This window comes from Ceratotherium simum, chromosome 22 (genome assembly GCF_057802395.1).
Source record: "Ceratotherium simum simum isolate JZ-2026a chromosome 22, ASM5780239v1, whole genome shotgun sequence".
Taxonomy (NCBI): domain Eukaryota; kingdom Metazoa; phylum Chordata; class Mammalia; order Perissodactyla; family Rhinocerotidae; genus Ceratotherium; species Ceratotherium simum.
Genome location: NC_141921.1, coordinates 25,554,741 through 25,576,708, shown reverse-complemented (window position 1 = coordinate 25,576,708; position 21,968 = coordinate 25,554,741). Strand labels below are relative to the sequence as shown.

At 43.1% G+C, this 21,968-nt stretch overlaps 2 protein-coding genes across 2 annotated transcripts in view; one reads left to right on the top strand and one right to left on the bottom strand.

The window, feature by feature from the left end:
- RBBP4 (RB binding protein 4, chromatin remodeling factor) overlaps positions 1-6,860 on the top strand; it is a 19,829-nt gene extending 12,969 nt beyond the window's left edge. Inside the window, exons 9-12 of the mRNA XM_004425905.3 lie at positions 682-758; positions 870-927; positions 1,017-1,127; positions 5,890-6,860. Coding sequence (XP_004425962.1) covers positions 682-758; positions 870-927; positions 1,017-1,127; positions 5,890-5,955 — 312 coding nt within the window. The 3' untranslated portion in view covers positions 5,956-6,860. The remainder of the gene's footprint in view (positions 1-681; positions 759-869; positions 928-1,016; positions 1,128-5,889) is intronic.
- Positions 6,714-21,968, bottom strand: SYNC (syncoilin, intermediate filament protein). Its single transcript, XM_087446372.1, is given in 5 exon segments — positions 6,714-8,005; positions 8,008-8,053; positions 9,459-9,583; positions 16,420-17,602; positions 21,853-21,968. Coding segments are annotated over 5 exon segments (1,434 nt in total). The 5' UTR covers positions 21,906-21,968; the 3' UTR covers positions 6,714-7,978.

Sequence of the window (21,968 nt, the reverse complement as noted above, 5' to 3'; positions counted from 1 at the left end):
TTCAAGAAATAATAGTTACACTATGTTCACAGCACCATGCGAGGGCACTATGAGGAATACATTATAGTCTTTGCTTTCAAAGAGCCTAAAATTTTATAGTGAGGAAAGGCCCATTTAGAATCACTACAATAAAAAATTGTTTTGTCAAGTGTTAAGAACCTAAGGGTGGTCAAAATTAATTTTAGTGTGTAAATGTGGCATTTGAACTGGGCTCTAGGTAAGCCATACTCATACTCATTAGTTTCTTAACCTTATTTTCTACTCTTCAGCCAGCTCCAACGAACATTTTGTCTTCACTCTATCTCTTTGTCCTTGCTTGTAATGGTGTTCTTGCCTGGAGAGTATCCAAATTCTTCCCTAAATACTGGTCACATAATGCCAGCTTATCTGTACTGTGAAGCTAGGACTTTCTTACCAAACAGTATAACAATTTGTGATTGTTGCATATGTAGAGCTAACGTGAATAAAATCATTGTTGGAGGGAGTCATTTTTAATCAATCTTATGTGTAATACTGAATTCATAATAAGTACTTGGGAAAATAATGTGTGTGTGTGTGTGTTCTGTAGTTTAGTTCTTAGGTCAGAATTGGATTACATTTGGCTAGAGGTCAGAATTAGACAATAAGAATAGATAAGTTTTCCAACATACAGCTTTCTGTTTCCTTCATTCTTATGTGTAGGTTCAATGGTCACCTCACAATGAGACTATTTTGGCTTCCAGTGGTACCGATCGCAGACTGAATGTTTGGGATTTAAGGTAAGTCTTGTGTTAGTTACTCTTTGTGGAGTTATTTTCTTTATTTATTCTTTCCAAAATTAGTTGCTCAAGATAAATCTGTTTTAACTTTTAAAAATCTTTTTGTGCTAGTAAAATTGGAGAGGAACAGTCCCCAGAAGATGCAGAAGATGGGCCACCAGAGTTATTGGTATGTTACAGACATTGAGCAGTATTGCAATAGTCTACAATTTATTGTCCTCTGTCTGCTTTTCATTTCTTTGTTTTCCTCTCTTCCAGTTTATTCATGGTGGTCACACTGCCAAGATATCTGATTTCTCCTGGAATCCCAATGAGCCTTGGGTGATTTGTTCTGTATCAGAAGACAATATCATGCAAGTGTGGCAAATGGTAAGTGTTCAGTTATTTTGGGGAGGTGAGTTAAAGGAGACGTAGTATCATTTCATATTTATATACTTCATGAATGCAACTGGCATCTCTGTTCTGTTTACTCACAAATGTGACTTTAGCGCTTGTATGCACGTTATCATTTTCAGCTGCCTGCTCTTTACCTTTATCTGGTTGTCCCACTGGTTTCTCAAACTCAACTAAACAAAACTGAACTTTTCTTCTTTTCCCCGTCTCCTTACTCCCCTTTCCTTCTGACTTTTCTGTGTTCTGCATGGCTCCAGTGTTTTCCCAGCTCACCAGACTAGAAAACTCAAGATTTCTCCTCCATTGTCTATTCACCTCTAGGTCTAGTTTGCTTGTCAGATTTTGTATTGTCTGTCTCTTGTTTCCCCAGTCTATACTCATCTTACAAATATAAACATGCATGCCCAACTTTCCTGTTTCTACTCAACACCCTTGTTTTTTGGTCATTACCACTTGCTGGTCTGTTGCAATAGCCGCCTAATTGTTGGCTTGCCTCCTCTTTCTCCATCTTTGCTAGCAGTTGTATCTTAAGGAATGGTCATTCCCTTGAAATGACTTGTGAACGTGCCTAGCACAATTCCTACCACAACGTCACAGCATTAAATACTGCCATTTGTCCATGAAACTTTACTAGACTTCAGAAACATTCCCTGCCTTTATAATACTCCAACTGGAGGTGACTGCCCTTGTTTGAATTTTCAGAGCTCCTGGAATTTAATAAAAATAAATAATATCTAATATATAGCAATAGAACAAACTGTTACATTCTGGAGATGGATGGTGGTGATAGTTGCACACAAGGTGAAGGGAGTTAATGGAACTGAACTGTATACTTATTAAAAATAGTTAAGATGGGGGCCGACCCGGTGGTGCAAGTGGTTAAGTGCACGCACTCCGCTTAGGTGGCCTGGGGTTCACAGGTTCGGATCCTGGGCGTGCACTGACACACTGCTTGTCAAGCTCTGCTGTGGTGGCGTCCCATATAAAGTAGAGGAAGATAGGCATGGATGTTAGCTCAGGGCCCATCTGCCTCAGTAAAAAGAAAAAAAAAAAAAAAAAAAGAGGGTTGGCATCGGATGTTAGCCCAGGGCTGATCTTCCTCACCAAAAAAAATAATAATAATAATTAAGATGGTAAATTTTATGTGTATTTTACACATGTTTCTTAAAAATGTGTAACTTTTGAATGACGATAGCCTAATAAATTAAAAGAGTTCAGAAGAAACTTTTAGTGTCTCGGTAGATCTAGAGCCAGGAATAAGCTCCAGGGGAAAGGTTTTGGCTCAACATGAGGACAAATGTTTTAATAATCTGAGTTTTCTTACAGAATAGCACTATTAAAGATAAATAAAAGGAGTATTTGTGGCCTGTGAGATTAACAAATTGTATATGACATCCATAGTTTGGAATAATTTGTATCAAAAAGAAGTATGCTTAGTTTTATAAGATAAGTATGAAAAAAGCAGATTGCAGAACAGCATGATGGAATCCTTCATGTTAAAATTATGTGTATGTCGTCTTGTGTTTAATTATACGTAGCTATTTAGAAGGCTGTTTGCCAAAATGTGGTTGGTATATTTAGGGAATTCTTGATTTCTTCTTAATATCATTCTGTATTGTAATTTTTTATAATAAGAATGGGTTACATGTGTAAACAGACAATCCACCTCACCCTTTTCCTTGTAATACACCCACACAAAATTAATATAAAAAATTAAGAATTCTGACAGAAAAGAGAAATGGGCTGCCTTGAATAGCCTGTCAATTAAAGGTATTTTAATAGTTGCTGTAGGAATGTTGTAGATTGAACTATATCACCTTCAAGGCCATTACCCCCAGGCCAGGTTGTTATTTTACTCAGCTTTTTTTTTTTTTTTTAATTTTATTTATTTTCCCCCCCAAAGCCCCAGTAGATAGTTGTATGTCATAGCTGCACATCCTTCTAGTTGCTGTATGTGGGACGCGGCCTCAGCATGGCCGGAGAAGCGGTGCGTCGGTGCGCGTCCGGGATCCGAACTCAGGCCGCCAGCAGAGGAGTGTGCGCACTTAACCGCTAAGCCACGGGGCCGGCCTTTCTCAGCTTTTTAAGAATTATTATGGTATAAGAAAAAGTAAATACTTGGTCTTTGTCCAGATTCTTGGCACAGAGTTCCTAAAATCCTTGGGATTTCCTGAGTGATAGGAATCTATTGCTATAAGGAGCCCCTTTTGGTCACATCTGAGTTTAGGTGTGACTTATAGAGGCCATATATAGGCTCGGGGTGGAACTAGTCTCCGGAAAGACCAAACACTTGATTAGAGATCTGGAATTTTCAGTTCCACTCACCCACAGGCATGGGGGTGGGGTGGGATTGAGCTCTATAGAAACTCTTGAAAAAGCTCTGTAAAAAGCTCTTGATTTGATGAGCTTCCAGGTTGGTGAATATATAAATGCCACCCAGAGAGGGCATGGAAGCTCTGTGCTCCCTCCCTACCTTGCCTTATGTATCTCTGGTTCCATTTGGCTGTTCCTGAGTTATAACCATTATAATAAACCAGAAATAGTAAGTAAAGCATTTTCCTGAGTTCTGTGAGTCATTCCAGTGAATTATGAAACCTGAGGCGGGGGTTGTGGAAACCCTCAAATTTGTAGCCAAGTTGGACAGAAGTATGCAGGTATCCTGGGCACTCAGGGCTTGACACTGGCCTCTAAAGGTGAGGACAGTCTTGTGAGACTGAGCCCTTAGTCACAGCCCTTAGACCTATGGGATCTGACGCTACTTCCCCATAGTTAGTGTCAGAACTGAATTGTTAGACACCCAGTTGGTGTTGGGAAAAAACACTGCACATTTGTTGTCAGAAGACATCATACATTTGTATACATTCCTTATCCCTGCAGTCAGATCATAAACTCTCTGAAGACAAGACTATCCCTTCTTCTGCAACACTTAGCCTATGACTTGTGCATAGTAGACGCTAAGAACAGTAAACTTTGCCCAAATAAAAGTGGTTTCTAGGGGCTGGCACCATGACCTAGTGGTTAAGTTCGGCGCTCTGCTTCAGCGGCCCAGGTTTGGTTCCCAGGCACGGACCTACACCGCTCATTGGTGGCCATGCTGTGGCGGTGACCCACATACAAAATAGAGGAAGATTGTCACAGATGTTAGTTAGCTCAGGGTGACTTCCTCAGCAAAAAAAAAAAAAGTGGTTTGTTTATTGAAGATGATGCCTTTGAATACAGGTATTTCATCAAGTAATAGAAGTATAGTTTATTTTATGCAAGAGCAGTTTTCCTTTAAAAATAATTATAAATTGAGATTTGGAACATATGGTTCTGGGGGGGGGGGTGTCTTTTTTTTTAATGCACAGTTGAGTGATTTTTAGTATATTCACAGGATTGTGCAATTATCAACACAGTCAGTTACCACAAAGAGAAACCCTATACCCATTAGCCATCACTCCCCATTTTCTTCCAGTCACCCACCGATCTACTTTCTCTATGATTTGCCTATTCTTTTTTTTTTTTTTTTTTTTTTTTTTTTTTTTTTAAAGATTTTATTTATTCAGTTTTTTCCCCCCAGAGCCCCAGTAGATAGTTGTATGTCATAGGTTCACATCCTTCTAGTTGCTGTATGTGGGACTCGGCCTCACGTTGGACGGAGAAGTGGTGCCTCGGGGCGCTCCCGGGATCCGAACCCGGGCCGCCAGCATCAGAGCGCGCGCACTTAACCGCTAAGCCACGGAGCCGGCCCTGCCTATTCTGAACATTTAATATAAATGAAATCATACAATATGTGACTGGCTTCTTTTTTTATTGCCAAATAGTATTCCATTATATGGATATATCATTTTATTTATCAGTTCATTAGTTGGTGGATATTTGTGTTGTTTTTACTTTTTGACTATTAGGCATAATGTCTGGTTAAAGGACTCGAGGTTGATTAGCAAGACAAACAGTAACCATACTTCAGTTTTGTGGGAATGTTCTCATCCAAGGAGGTTGGCCTGTGGGCCAGCTGCCCGCTTTTATTGGAACACAGCCATACCCATTCATTTGCAGATTGTCTATGGCTGCTTTCATCCAACAACTGAATAGTTGCAACAGAGACTATATGGCCTACAATCTGCCTCTGGCCTAATCTGTTTTTGAAACCTTAACTTCAAGAAGTAGCCTTCAGGGGCTGCCCCGTGGCTTAGCGGTTAAGTGCGCGCGCTCCGCTACTGGCGGCCCGGGTTCGGATCCGGGTGCGCACCGATGCACCGCTTGTCGGGCCATGCTGAGGCCGCGTCTCACATACAGCAACTAGAAGGATGTGCAGCTATGACATACAACTATCTACTGGGGCTTTGGAGGAAAAATAAATAAATAAAATTATGAAAAAAAAAAAAAAGAAGAAGTAGCTTTCAGGGCCGGCCCTGTGGCTTGGTGGTTAAGTGCGCGCGCTCTGCTACTAGTGGCCGGGGTTTGGATCCCGGGCGCTCACCGACACACCGCTTCGCCGGCCATGCTGAGACCACGTCCCAAACACAGCAAGTAGAAGGATGTGCAACTGTGACATACCACTACCTACTGGGGCTTTGGGGAGAAAAAAGGAGGAGGATTGACAATAGATGTTGACTCAGAGCCGGTCTTCCTCAGCAAAAAGAGGAGGATTAGCATGGATGTTAGCTCAGGGCTGATCTTCCTCACAAAAACAAAAAGAAGAAGTAACCTTCATGTTTACTAAATACCCATTTCTCTTTTTCTTGTTTTTGGGCAGGCAGAGAACATTTATAATGATGAAGACCCTGAAGGAAGCGTGGATCCAGAAGGACAAGGGTCCTAGATATGTCTGCACTTCTTGTGATTTTAGACTCCCCTTTTTTTCCTCTCAACCCTGAGATTGATATAACACTGGTTTTGAGACACAGACTTTGTTTGGCTATCCCTCTATGATAGGTACCATCAACAATGCTATTAGCGCAAACAGAGGGTGTTTTCTAAATATTAACTGGGGGACTTGATTCAGTAAAGCCACAGACTTATATTTAAATTTTCTTCAGGAATTTTTTAGTAACAAAGGTCTAAAGTAGCCACAGAAAGGGGAATATTGTGTGTGGTTATTTTTCTTCTTATGCTGTATCCCCAAGTTTTTCAGACTCATTTAAGTAAAGGCTAGAGTGAGTAAGGAATAGAGCCAAGTGAGGTAGGTGTCTGAGCCATCAAGTATAAATACTGCAAGGTGTCATTTTTATTCGGGAAATAGGGGAGATTCAAGTCATACAAATTCCTACTCTAAAATTTTCACACCTGACTTTCCAGGATGCACATTTTCCTATGTAGACCTCTCAGTTTCTTCAATTAAGTCAAAACTATGTGTTCCTCTTTCCCCATATATTTTTGCTTGTTAGTGTATTTCTTGAGCTGTTTTCATATTATTTCTTTCCTTTCTGTGAAATGGTTTTTTTAAAAAACTTGGGACCACCAAGTTGTAAAGATGTATGTTTTTACCTGACAGTTATACCACAGGTAGACTGTCAAGTTGAGAAGAGTGAATCAATAGCTTGTATTTGTTTTTAAAATTAAATTAATCCTGGATAAGAGTTGTTTTTTTTTTTTTTAGGAGGTAGTTCTTGACCACTAGTTTGATACCATCTCTATTTTGGGTGACCTGTTTCACCAGCAGGCCTGTTACTCTCCATGACTAACTGTGTAAGTGCTTATAATGGAATAAATTGCTTTTCTACATAACCCCATGCTGATGGGTTTTATTTAGTATATAACATCCATCAAACGCCAGTCTCTGGCTTCTAGAAGAGTTGTTCAGATGACAGTTATTTTCTATGGTCTTTGACCATCAAGAGCAGAATTAAATATAATAGACCCAGAGCTATAGAAAAGAGCTTTACTCCTTCCCAGGGAAAGTGAAAGACATAAAACACTGAATCAGAGGTGCACAGATTAATCTTTGATAAAGTAACATCTTTTTGAAGTCTGTCCCCAGAGAACTACATGGACTTTGAAGAATCTCAAAGGCAGTGTGGCAGAGAGAATTTAAGGCAAAATTTAAATTTGGAAAAGGTGTTTGAACCTTTTCTCTTAGGTTGAATCTCCCCAGTATGTTTTTCACTGGGGCCTGCACTTAGAGGTTGGAAATAATAGGTTCTTTATAGCCTTTATCACCAAGAGCCATAACCAGGTAAAATGCCTGGTTCTTTGCTAATCACTCAATTTAACTGAGTAGATCACTCTGACCCCAGATCATTTTCATGAGGTAAGATCTTTGGGGAAATCTGAAAATCCTCAACCTTTATGTTGAAATCTGGATTGGTTTCTTTCCAAGTCTGTAGTTCTTTTAGAGTATAGTGAAAATTATCTTGACACAATTAAGAGTAAACTATGTGAGTCGGCATAGACTTAAAGAAAAGTAAACTTTGTAAAAGGATTCCTTTAAAGTCTAACACTCATGGCACAAAAGAATTCAAATTGTGAACCCATGCAATGAAAACAGGCTGCCTTTTTGACCCTACCTGTGCTCCAAAAAACTTTTTGGTTTGGGTCAACACAGGCAAGATACATTCTTCACAACACTGCAAGGTGTGTCTGTACATTCATCTTTTACTCTGCATGTGAGCGTTGCTGCTGCAGGACAGGAAGCTCATTTTTCCGTTCCTTGGTGCATTGAGATCAGTACCAGCAGCCTATAAAATAGAATCCAGCTAAGAGTTGACTGATGGTGTTCTGTGTCCAGCCAGCCCTAGAATCTTTTTAAACAGGTCAGCCAGCATTTGTAACTTTCCAGGGTGAATTGCTTGCCAAGTCCCTGGCACTCCCTTCTCTGTTTGGAAAAAAGTATGTCCAAAGGGTACTTAGTGATCCTTGGCTAAGAAGTTTTTTTTGTGGTTTCTGGGTTACAGATTCGGCCATACATTTCTAAACAGCCCCTGCAAGGTTGAGAGAAAAAAGAATTAAGTTTATACTTTCTGCAACTTGAAATAATACAGAATAAAGTTTATAACAGTGAACTTCTGAAGTTTAGTTAGGGCATGCTATGTTGGGGAGAGATTGCTAGAGTGTGATTTACGTTTCATCAGGGATGACTTTCCCGAGCAAATATTTGAGTGCCTCCAATTTGCAAAATAGAATGAGTGGTAACGTATGTGATGGTGATGGGAGGGGCTAGCTAAAAGTTTTCTGTGCCCAGGTTAACTTTACACAGGTATTAATTACAATGCCTGAAATTCTGTAGTTTCTTTCCTTTGGATTAATCATTGCCTTTTCCCCATTATACTTTTAATCTGATTCACACAAAGGTGTTTAGCAGATCATTTTCCTCAATTACAAGGTTCTAATAATCTCCCAAACAATAAGTGTAATCAATTATGCCTGGATAGAACACAGTAAAAGAAAATCCTAGTAAGATAGGAAAAGCGTCAGTTATAATAGTTAACTGTGAATTTGTATCCAAGATGTAACGTTAACTAGGAAATGAAGAATAAATTAATGGGCATCTGTGTAGTATGCAAGTCAGCACTGACCTTTTTTATCATTAGTTTCTTTATGCAAGAGAATTTAAGACTATAAAGAATATGAGAACATATTGGTATATAAAGAAATTAATGGATAGATGTGTTGCTTGTTTCACATATTAAGCAATAATCCTGTCCCTCATGCTATAAACAACACCCTCTTCAGCTTTTTTTTTTATGACTTAACAGATTAATTTAGCCTTCTTGGCCTTCTTTGTCACAGTCTGAATTAGATAGCATAACTGCCTTCTCTGCTATTCTAAGGAAACGGTGAATAGCAGATGGGGTAGGGGAGGGTGAGGAAAGTAAGAATGTACAGAGCCTGGATATTTTATCCTGTTACAGAATTCCTAGTGATAATTAGGGCATATTTTGAGTCCTACTAGAAATTGAAACATTCCAAATGAACCTTGAATGCTTGAACCAGGCAATTTGGAGATATGTGTTATTCCTAAATGACTTATTTGTCGTTAGACACACACTTAAATTTTTTTAAGGCATTAGTATTGTTAAATTAGGAAAGCAGCAACGATGCAAACACCATTCTTGTACCCACAAGGATCACCTTGAGACTGTGTCTCGATTCCACCTGCCTGAGAAGTGGGAGCATTAGCCTGTTCCAGGCTCTTGAGTAGCATAGCCCTTGAAAAAAAAGAGAGCCATTTTCCATCTGTTTATGGATCAGCATGTTTGAAAATCATTTCCCAAATCATTTTTTTGTTTTTCACTGTTAAGTAAAATATCCCCTGAGCAACATCTGCCCTCCCCGTCGGCCCCTCAGCAAGTGTTAGTTGAGATTTGGGTAGCAGCAAAAACTGACCTGTAAGTTGAGAGCTCTTCTGCAAGACTGATTCTTAGCTGCTCCATCTCTCTGTTCTTCTGTTGCTGCAGTTGCACTCCGCTTCTTAACTGCCTCTGTCGTTCTTCCATTTCCTCCAGCTGTTCCTGCATGGGAGGGCCAAGAATATTTCTAATGAGCCAAACAATAAAAACCTGACACTGTCCATTATCGTTTATAAAGCACTTTCTTGTTCATTGTTCAGTCTTCATAGCAGTATTGAGGTTGAGAAACTGAAATTCAAAGAGGTTGTGTTTTGACAAAGTGATACTGCTTTTGAAAATGGTGACCTAAAAGGAGTCTTTTCTGTTAACCACAGCTTCTTAATAGAATCCTGCAAAGGGTGGACAGGTACTCAGAGGGATTTTTTTTTTTTTTTTTTTAAAGATTTTATTTATTTATTTATTTTCCCCCCAAAGCCCCAGTAGATAGTTGTATGTCATAGCTGCACATCCTTCTAGTTGCTGTATGTGGGACACGGCCTCAGCGTGGCCAGAGAAGCGGTGGGTCAGTGCGCGCCCGGATCCGAACCCGGGCCGCCAGCAGCGGAGCGCGTGCACTTAACCACTAAGCCACGGGGCCGGCCCCTAGAGGGGTTTTTTAATTTCACAATTTTAAGAAGTGTTGGGGAAGATTTTGATCCTCTAGTCAGTGAACTGAGAATTTTATAGACCTCTGGCTCTGTATGCAAGTTTATTTCCATTAAGATAATAAGTAGAGTTTTTATAATATCCTACAACTTAAACAATTTAAGTTGAAAGAAACCAAGTCTTTGTGTAAGCAATTATTCTTAAATATTTTTTTGTGTGTGTGTGAGGAAGATCAGCCCTGAGCTAACATCTGCCAATCCTCCTCTTTTTTTGCTGAGGAAGACTGGCCCTGGGCTAACATCCGTGCCCATCTTCCTCCACTTTAAAGATTTTATTTATTTATTTTTTGCCCCCAAAGCCCCAGTAGATAGTTGTATGTCACAGCTGCACACCCTTCTAGTTGCTGTATGTGGGACTCGGCCTCAGGATGGACAGAGAAGTGGTGCCTCGATGCGCACCCGGGATCCGAACCCGGGCCGCCAGCATCGCAGCGCGCGCACTTAACCACCAAGCCACAGGGCTGGCCCTCTTCCTCCACTTTATATGGGACGCCGCCACAGCGTGGCCCGACAAGCGATGCATCAGTGCGTGCCCAGGATCCGAACCCGTGAACCCCGGGCCGCCACAGCAGAGCGCGCACCCCACTGCTTGCGCCACCTGGCCGGCCCCTATTAAATATTGACTAGAATTCTAGGAGAGTTGTTCAACTACCAGAAGTCCATATTTAGAAGATATTTGAGTTAGTTTACAGGAAAAATGGTAAATATAGTTTTGTATTTGAAGCTCCTTGAAGTTAGAGATATCTCTACTTAGTACTTACTGTAACCTCATATGCAAATAGATGGTTTATTAGTGAGGATGTTGGCTATTGGTTGTTAATTTCCTGTATCTTTAACTCATTACTTAAAAAGACTTAATTTGATCAAAAGTGCTAAGTTGGGGCCGGCCCTGTGGCTTGGTGGTTAAGTGCGCGCGCTGCAATGCTGGTGGCCCGGGTTCGGATCCCGGGTGCGCATCGAGGCACCACTTCTCCGTCCATCCTGAGGCCGAGTCCCACATACAGCAACTAGAAGGATGTGCAGCTATAACATACAACTATCTACTGGGGCTTTGGGGGGAAAAAATAAAATAAATAAATAAATAAATAAATAAAAGTGCTAAGTTGAAAGATGAAGATACTATGCCCTGCAGGCCCTCAGGAGCCTTCAGATAACTGTCCATTTCCCATTCTGCTAGATCCAGGCAGGATGCATTCTGTAAATTGTCTCCGCCTAGGATGAATGCCTGAGGAATGAGGTAAGGAAGATGTCAGCAAATAGTCTCTGGCTTAGTTGCAGCTGGCATGGATCCCTAGGAAGCAGGAGGGAGTTGAGAAGGGAAGGGAGGGTTGAAGTTGGAAAGCATATTTTAAAGGGGTGATGACTTCACCTCAGATTTTGAAGAATAAGAAGATAGGAATCCAGTTTGGGTACATGCTGTTATTAGAAGGATCTAAATAATTTGTTCTCTGAGTCATCCTTGATATACCTGTGGCACTTCAGTCTGCAGTGTTTGATGCTCTGGCTGAAACTCAGCTTTCATCAACACTGTCAAAAGGCCTTTTTTTAGTGCCTAGCCATGCTTTGGCACCACACAGAGATGCAGCCTTACCATCTAAGAGCGTGTCATCTGAAGGGAAGCATCTGCCTACTTCTGCCCCAATTTCCCAATCCTCACTATCTAGCAAACCTGTTCTTTTGGTGAAGCACAAAAGTACATGCTTGGGAAGGCAGTCTGCACCATTAGTGCTCTGACAGAGGAGCAGTGTCACAGAATGAAGGAAGTATTGCTACAGTGACTGGCATTAGGAACCATCTCCAGTCTTAATCCTATGTAGCACCACTAGATTAACTTTCTAAAAACTGTTATCTCAATCTTTCAAAGGCTTTCTACTTTCTTTAGTCTGGCATTCAGACTCCCTCTAGTTTGACCCCTACCTCTAACTAACCTCCATTACTGTTCATGTGAATATTTTCCTGTAGCCCACACTGTCCAATATGGAAGCCACTAACCACATGTCACTATTGAATACTTGAAATACGGCTAGTCCAAATTGAGATGTGCTGTAAGTGTAAGATACACAGTAGATTTTTAACACTTGGCACAAAAAAGAGAATGTAAAATACCTCAAATTTTGATATTAATTACGTGTTGAAAAATTATATGCTTGGTTAGAAAAATGTATTAATTTCACCTATTAAGTTTTTTTTAATGTGGCTACTAGAAATTTTAAAATCTCTGGCTTGCCTTGTACTTTTGGACAGCACTGCTCCAGCCTGACCAACCCACAGATCTCTGTGCCTCTGCTCCTGCCTCTTCTGTCACCTAGACAGCATCTGCTTTATTATATTGCTGTTTATATTTTTTATTTATGTCCAACTCCCAATCTGATTGTAGGTTCCTGGTTCTTAGTGTGTCCAGCACCCTACACATAAGGCTTGTTGATGTGAAACATGCACATAGTAAGCATATTAAGCATTCTCAATCTGCCAATTTCAAGCTAAAAACTTTGAGATCATTCTCAGTAAATTCCTCCCCCCACCCACTGCAACCAGTCACCAAATCCTACCCATTTTACCTCACATTCTCACTCATAAGGTCTAGGTAGTCTCTCCAGGCTCTTTCAATCCACCCTCCATACTGCCACTTGCAAGAGTACAAACCTATGTGCCAGGCACCATTGCAGGTATTTTACAAATACTCTAGTCATTCCTTGCAGCAGCCCTACGATGTGTATCATCATTAATCCCATTTTACGTGTAAGGGAGCTGAGCCACAGAGGTTAAGTAATTTGTCCAAAGTTTCCTAGCTAGGAAGTGGTAGACCAGGATTTGCCATTGGCTTAGAGCTCATATTCTTAACTGCTTTGTTGCCTTCATATATATAGGCTCTTCAGTGGTCTTCAAACTGTTTCCCACGAAACCCCAGGAGGAGGCCAAATTGGAGTGCCTTTGCCACTCTTTAATCAGAAACTAGCTCCACTTTTACCTGTTTTATATATTGGCATTTCACATGAAGTTCTGTTTTGGGAAAAGGATCTGTGGCTTTGCAGAAAACCTTTTTTTGAAAACCACTGACCTAAAATACATAAAGCTCTTGATGTTGTGGTCCCAATCCACTTCTCCAGCCTCATCACTCTACTTCTCACATTCCTTATGATCCAGCCACACTAAGCTGCTCACTTCCCATAACATGTCTTTGTGTGTTTCATTCTTTTGTATAAGTCATTCCTCTTGCTTCGAATGCCTTTCCCTTGTCTACCCAATGAATTCATTCTTCAAGGCCCAGCTCAAACACCTTGTACTGGTTGAGTGTGGACTTGAGCTAGGTTGCGCAGGGTTGTATCCTTCCATCGCTTCCTAGCCGTATAACCCTGGAAAATGACTTCATGTCTCTGTCTTACCTCAGTTTGCTCATTTTTCAAATGATGACAGTAGTTCGTACCTATCTTATAGGTAAGGATTAAATGAATTACAGGTAAAGAACTTCAGGTACACACTAGCTATTGTTGATCCTCTTAGGAAATTTCCCCATTGTTGCCCCTGGCACAGATAGATAAACCTGCTTCATCAGTACAATGCCTTATTCCTACAAATATTACAGTGTTTATCACATTGAAGCATGTTATTTCATTGATTCTAAGAATTTCACATTTTAACATCTCAGATCAGGATGCATCTTAAAATCACGTGTCTTAGATTTTATGAAATAGGTTCATTTTATCTGGTATCCTTCCTGGACTGTAAACTGAGGGCAGGAACTCCCCCCCCCCCCCCGCCCCATTTCTCATCTCTCTCGGCACGTAGCTCACTGCCTGGCACATAGTAAGTAGGCACTTAGAAAATATTTGTTGAATGAATAGGTGACGATGAAAGGCAAAGTTTACGATTTTAAGAGGGAAGTGTACCCTTGAAAAGTAATCATGCCATAAATGACCTTTGGCAAACACAGTTTAGGAAGCCATTTCAGAAAGAAGAATTAGCTCCTTCAGACCTTAATTCATACTTTTACTATGGTATAATGATAGGAGACACTCTTTAAGAGTGTTTTCATAGAATGATCTTTGGAAGGCTGCACAGATCATCAAATCGGAAACAAATCCAGTACAGTGATGAAAATCACTGGGGAGAAAAATCCTACAACTCTAATACTGTCAGAAAACCAATCCAGAGAATTCCCTACTTAATGGGACCACCATCCTAGTTAGCCTTCCCTGAAATCTCAGCATCCTCTGACTTCTCACCACTCTGCCCCATTCATTGTCACCAAGTTTATTCTGCATTTGTTCTTGCAGCCTCCCCCTTCCTTTTATTCCCACAGTATTGTTTCCTCTTACTTACAGTAGCTTCCTAATTAGTCTCCGTTGCCTCTGGGTCTCTAGCCCATTTTGCACACTGCCACCAGCACTTCTTTTATTTATTTTTTGTGTGTGTCTGTGTGTGTGAGGAAGATCAGCCCTGAGCTAACATCCATGCTAATCCTCCTCTTTTTGCTGAGGAAGACCGGCTCTGCGCTAACATCTATTGCCAATCCTCCTCCTTTTTTTCCCCAAAGCCCCAGTAGATAGTTGTATGTCATAGTTGCACATCCTTCTAGTTGCTGTATGTGGGACGCGGCCTTAGCATGGCCGGACAAGCGGTGTGTCGGTGCGTACCCGGGATCCGAACCCGGGCCGCCAGTAGCGGAGCACCAGCACTTAACCGCTAAGCCACGGGGCCGGCCCAACCAGCACTTTTTTTAAAAGTAGAGAGAGAATCATGTTACTCTCTTGATTAAGTACCTTTAATGATGCAACTGACACTGCATAAAGTCCAGACTCCCTAGTGGATTTCAAAGTCCAATGTGATCTGCCCCAACCTACTTTTACAGTTCAACTTGCCTTTCAGTTTTTCACCTTTCACATGCAGCCAAGTTACTAATTATATTTTGGATATACTGGGTTAAATAAAATATTAGTTATGGCTATTTATCTTTACTTTTTTTATGTGGCTATTAGAAAATTTAAAATTATGTATGTGGCTTTTATTATATTTCTTCCATGAAGGATTCTCTAATTTAACCCATGGCTAAAAATAATCTCATTGTCCATAGCAGTCTTTCCTGTACCTCTCTTAAATAACATGTTACTTACTACCCTGGGTTACAATTATTAATGTAATGTCTGTGTGAGTATAAGCTGTTAAAGATAGTATTTATGCAGAAAGAAAAAATAAGTGCCCTTTCACTAGATTTTGAACCAATAAAACAGCAGTGGAGGGGGGTTGGGTGGGTGAGGGTCGTACACATATGCATAATTTGAAAACACTGAATATTATGACCCAAAAAAACCACCATTTTCATAATACAAGCTACAGAAAGCTTGACAAAATCTTGAGTGAAGTGAATACAGCCATTTTCAACAGAAGACATTCTCTTAGAAATATATCAGAATTTCTGGGAGGCATAGGGTTCTGAAGTTTATCCAAAGGAATGTGTGTTTCAAAAGACAAAACTACTGCTCGGAAAGGCGCCATGTTGTAGTCTCCTCATAGTGCCCAGCAGCACATAAGTCAGCACTTAACTGATGTGTACTCTGAGCCTGAGTGGCAGAGATAAGTAAAACATACTCCCTACCTTCTGAAAGCTCTGTGGGAGAGACAGACATAATTGTTTATTCACTTAGTATTTATATCCCACTTTGTTCTATAAAGGGTTTAGAACTGGCTCACACTTAATCAGAAATAACTTGAATACAAGTGAAATGATGACAAATGCACAAAAAAGGAAAAGGAGCAATAGAGATTTATAGGTTTCACCCCGGTTTTAAGACTGGAAAGCTTCAAGGCAGAGATCAGATAGGTGGGACTTGAGGATGAATATGAAGGGAGGGTAGAGAAAGAATTCATTCTACCTTGCCTCATTCCCTCCTGTATATAAAGTGTGATTCACTTAGAATTGGAAAATTGTGCCATGGAAAGAGCCTTGAAATATTTGGGGTTGGTCAGACCAGGGTTCAAATTACTCCAGCTCACTGAGCCTCAGTTTCCTCATCTATACAAAAATGATAATATTTGACTTGGAGGATTAATGAGTGGATCAAAAGAGAGAATTGCTGTAAAAGTGCTATGTAAAGTAAGTGCAGATAATTTTCAGCCCCTAGCACAGGCCTGAATGAATGAAATGAAGAATGGAGTGAAAAAGTGAGTGAATGGCCCCAAAGAAGTTGTTCTTCCTACCCATGATACTATCCTTTAGCCCAAAAGACATCTGACCCGGTCACCTTTTCCTGCCCCAGGCTAAGTGACCGCACTTCCTTTCCTGCCCAGTGGGCCTACCCTGTACTGCTGCACCTCCTCGTCCCGTTTTTGCCTCACAAGTGTGATCTGGTCCTCCAGGTTCTTGTTTTGCAGGTGGAGCTGCCGGGCCTCTGCTTGCAGGGGTCTCAGAGCCTCCTTCATCTCCTGGATCTCGGCCTGCGTTTTCTGCAGAGCTTTGGCAGCAGCTTCTTTCCTCTCTAGGAGCCGCAGCAGCTGAGGCTCATACTCCTCCTCTAGGCCCTGGCGACTCTCTGCCATGAGGTTCTCAAACCGGGCAGAGAGCCGCCGGCTCTCCTGGAGGAAGTGCCCATCCCTCTGGCTTGGAGGTGCTTCTAGTTGCTGCCGTAACTGCTCCTTCTGCTTCTGATAGGCATCCCGGAGCTGGGCCAGTTCCTCCGAGAGCTGGGCTACCCGTTTAGTCAGCACTTCTCGGAAATCGGCAAAGTGGGCCACATCCTGCCGGCGGCTCTCCAGCTGGTATTGGTAGGCCACACATTCTTTCATCACCTTGAACAGCTTCTGCTTAACCAGCCGGATCTCCTCTCTTAGCGCATCCCTCTCCAGCTCTGCTTGGGCATGCAGTTTGTAGGCAGCCAGGATGTCCTGATGGACTTGTTGCACCTCCTGTAGGGCGGGTTCCCGGAGCAACACAAGCTCATGGATGAGCTGATCCCTCTCCTCTTCCAGCTGGGCCACAGCTTGGATACATTGCTGGAAACGCCCCTCTAGCAATTCCAGGTCCTCCATGCTCGGGCTCACCTCGGTGCTGGGAGTAGGCCCGGCTCTGAGGCTCTCCTCAGGGTTAGGTTTCTCTTCGCTTGTAACCATCTCTCCCCCATAAACAATCTGCCCTGGATTTACGGTCTTTTCTGGCTTCACGGGCTCTTCTACAAACTGTATCTCATCTGGCTTCACAGTGTCCTCCACATCCAGTGTCTCCTCCCACTTCACAGGCTCTTCCACGTACAGTGCCTCTTCTGGCTGCCTGATCTCCTCGATATACAGTGTCTCCTCAGGCTGCTCAGTCGCTTCCATATACAGTGTCTCAAAGTCGTCTATGTCCCCCAGGTACAGAATGTCCTCTAAACTCAAAGTCCCCTCCAAAGATAGAGTAACCTCTGGGTTCAAGGTCCCCGCCTCATCCAGGGATTCAGAGTTCTCCTCGTCTTGAAGAGGAGACTTGGCCTCTTGTCTTGTTTTCCTGCAAGAGAAATGACTTCAAGTGAGAGGGCAGCCACAGTCCCAGGATGGTTCGTGACTGGAGCCATTAGGCCACAGGCCTAGATTACATCAGCTTCTTGCATCTCAGAGGGCACTTGTCTGCGCCCGTCCCTCCATCAATCTATCCCCATACAGCTCATTGCTTAGATCCCCTGACAACATCCCCATCCATGATGTCAATGTCTAGTCTCTGCTTACATACCTTCAAGGACAGGAAACTCACACCTGAGCCACCGCTATTTGTTCCACTGTCATAAGAAAACTCTAGTGTTGAGGTAAAACCTTCCCTGCAATTTTGACCTGGACTTGATTCTTCTTTCTAGAATCAGACAAATCTAACTTCTTTTCCATGTAAGTTCTTTAAACACTTAAAGAGAAGTAACTTTTCTTTCAATTTTTCCATGCATGCCAAGTGCCCTCCTCATTTGGGTCACTTCTTCCTGACCAGGCTCCAAATTGTCACTGTCCCTTGGGGATGGGTATGGAAAGCAGTACCCAGGTGTGTTCTGAGCAGTGACTCTCTGGACACTATACTCTTATTGATACAGCCAAGGTTCCCTTAGCATATAAGGCAGCACCCTCATATGCTTGACAAATGCTGAGTTTGACAAAAATCCTTAAGACTTTTTCACACCAAGTGTTTTTAAGCCACACCTCTTGTTCCTGTAAAACTTAATTCATCTTGTTAGAATCTGACCATCCTTCTAGCCTGTCAAAGGCTCTTGAATTGAGATTCTGTGATTCTAACAGATGAGCCCCTTAACCAGCTGCCTGTTGCCTGCTAGCTTAATCAGTTCCTCTTAAGGAATATTCTGCTTTTTTGGCCCTCAAGTGGCTTTGGTCTTTCCTGTTTCAAATGCATCTTACCTACCTTAGATGTCTCAGTAGTTCTTTGAGAATATAAAATGCCATGGAAATAATAAATTACATTCATAAAGTTCTTCATATGTGCCAGGCCCTGTTCTAAATGCTTTACATATATCAACTCATTTAATCCTCATAACAATTCTATGAGGTAGTTACATCCACTATCCCATTTTAGATATCAGGAAACTGAGGTTAAAAGAGATTAAGTAACTTGCTCAAGGAAACTCAGATACTCAGTGTGCACCAGTTATACAACAGACTCAATTTGAGTTTAGCTTTCAAGAAGCTTTCTTTTTTTTTTTAATATAAAGTATCAATGAAAAGCCCCACGTATCAAAGAATTTGATTTATCTGTCTTGAAAAGGCCTACTTGTGTCCAGGTTTTAAGCTCTATATCTTAACTCTAAGTTCCTAAAGATTATTCTAAATCATTGTGTACTCTGCCCTTGTCCCTAACCCCCCAGGAATCCCTGGCTTCCCTTTCTGTGTCTCATGGTGGCCCTTGGGAAACCACAAAAGTGTGGCTTCACCAGGCCCCAGACATCACTGGCCTCACTCAACCTAGCACGAGCAACAAAACTCAAAGCTTGAAGACAACCTCAGCAGTCACCTAGTCCATTCACATCACTTTACCAGAGAGGAAGTGTTTTTTAGATATCCTCGTCTGATGTTTCTTGGCACCTCAAACTCAACTGCCCCCAAAATATCCTCCCCAAGCTTGCTGCACCTGTGTTCTCCAGCTCAGAGAAACGCATCACCATACACCAGGTTGATGATACACCATACACCAAGAAATCTTTAAACAGCTCTTTTCCTCCTTATATAGCCAGCTCACTGAGAACTGACTTTTCTATCTCAGAAAGTCTCTAGTCCCCATCCGCCTCTTCATTCCAGGGCGAGGGCCCTAGTCCAAGTCATTACTCTCACCTGCACTTTTGTACCAGCCTTCTAACGGGCCTTCTCGCTTCTCATCCCAGTTTCTTCCCTATAGTGCCACAGCTGGTACAACATAAAGCAAACCATGTCGCCCCACTCCACCCAGAGATAGCCAACTGCTGAGCATAGATTCAAGGCCCTTAAAGATGTGGCCCCAGGGGCCGGCCCGGTGGCGCAAGCGGTTAAGTGCATGCGCTCTGCTGTGGCAGCCCAGGGTTCACCGGGTCGGATCCTGGGCGTGCACCGACGCACCGCTTGGCTAGGCCGTGCTGTGGTGGCATCCCATATAAAGTGGAGGAAGATGGGCACGGATGTTAGCCCAGGGCCAGTCTTCCTCAGCAAAAAAACGAGGAGGATTGGCAGATGTTAGCACAGGGCTGATCTCCTCACAAAAAAATAAAATAAAATAAAATAAAAAGATGTGGGCCCAACATACCTTTTCAGCCTCATCTCACGTTACTCCCTGCAGCCCACCCAATGTTTGACAATTTGGAACAAGCGTTAACTTTTCACACCTCCTACTCGTAGCCCAGAATGTCTACAAGATCCAGCTGAGAAAATACAGCTCATTGTACACCACCTGACTAGAGAACAGTCCTGCACTACCTGGAAAGGTAGAGTTCTAGCGCCAGGAAGGATGTACCTGCTCAGCCAGCCAGACCCACCCCGATCCTCAGCAGAGTCCCTGCTTGCCCAGCGGACGCCTCTCACATCATGCTCGTGCTGAGTCCTCCACTCGGGAATGACGTAATTGTGTTCAAGGCAGTATTCTATGCATTTTACATGAATACTCATTTATATAATGTTCATCTATTATCCTCATTTTATAGATGAGGAAACCAAAGCAGAGTCAAGAACTCACTTGAGATTCCACGACTGATTCCACTCTCCTCTTAGGGTAAGCGTAAGGTCTAAAAGAGGTACAACTACAGCACATAATAGAGCTAGGCACACAGCGTTCAAAATATATTTATATCTATTTATCTAACAAATTTCTATTCATCCTTCAAACCCCGCTCAAACTCCACCTCTCTGGGAAGTGTTTCCCAGACAACCCCTATTCTTGAGTTCTCATCGCACTTTGTATGCAGCTCATCTTTGCACTTATCGCTTTGTATTCTAGAAGTACATGTGTCTGTCTCCCTGATAGTCAGTTTCCTAAGCACAAGTATAGTTCTCTTTCTCTCTCTCTCCAAGGTGGGGCTCTGTAGAAGGCAGGCAGGAAGGCAGGCAGAAACCAATAGATCCAAGGAGAAAACTTGCCCTCAAGGTCGAGTGACAAAGCTGGAAGTAGCACACAGGCCTCCTGGCTTCGAAACAATGCTGTTAGCACACACCATGTCTCCTCAGTCACCCCACCCACAGTGCCAGGCCTCTGCTAGATGCTGCCCTCACATGGCTGCCTCTCTCTAAGGAGCTGCAGAAAAAGTAGATTATGGGAGGTCTAGGGGCAAGGGAGCCAGCCCAGCTGGGGCCCCTGACCTCAGGCTTCCTTAGGCCCCAGGCAGCCTGCCTCTGCCACCTTGTCTCTGTCCCCAGAGGACTCCAGCAGCTCTGCCCATTAGGGCTGTGGCTGGGAGTGTGTGTGACGCTGTGCAGGCCTGAGCTGGTGTGTGTCTGACTGTGTGTACCTGCATGTGGGTATGGCAGTACAGGTGAGTCTATGTGTAAAACTATGCTCAGCGTTGTGCTGTGTGTGACAGTGAAGGGGTGTCGGGGTGTGTGTATTTGCACCTCCATCTCTTGGTACATTGAGAAGTCCAGGGCTACAGTCTGACCTGGGGCACAAATACTCCCTACTCCCCCAAATCCCTCAGCCACAGGTCCTTTCCCCCTAACCAGTGGTAAGCTGACAGTGGGGATGGATGGAAGAGGGCCTCCCTTCAAGGGCCCCTGGCCAGCCAAGGCCCTTCTGCTGGTCTGGGACAGTAGACCCTCCTTCCCAACCCCTATCCCAGGCCCCAGATAGGAGACAACAAGCTGCCTGGCGGAACAGATTCTTAACTCGAAGCTGGAAGACGCCCAACCTTGCACCAAGTTATCTTCTACACGGCGAATTCAGCACTGGAGGCCTCCATCTCCAGTTGAATTCGGGGTGAGGAATGAAAGAAAACAAGTAGCATCTTTGGCCACTATGGGCCAAATGGCATTTGACGGTTGATGCCCACTAGTCTGAAAGGGTTAATTCTCACACAGCCTGCGGGAGGGTGAAGAGATTTTATAAAAAGCCACAGACAAACGGAGGTTTCCAAGGACCCCGGGCCAGCTCTCCCCTCTCGCCCGTCGCCGGGTGGCTCCGCCCCGTGCCCCACCCCGGCTGGACCACTATCCCCCAGCGAAGCGAAAGGTGCTCGTGGGTGGGGGTAGGGAATTCGTCCAGCGCCCCTTCCCCACAGGGACGGCGACGCGGGCCCTGGACGGTCCTACCTCGCGGCCTGGGCGGCGCCGTCCCCGCCGCGCCGGGGCTCCGGGCTGGCCATGGCTGCGCGACCCCGGCTCGGCCGCCGCGTTATTAATAGCGCCCGTCGGCCGCCCGCTCCGCG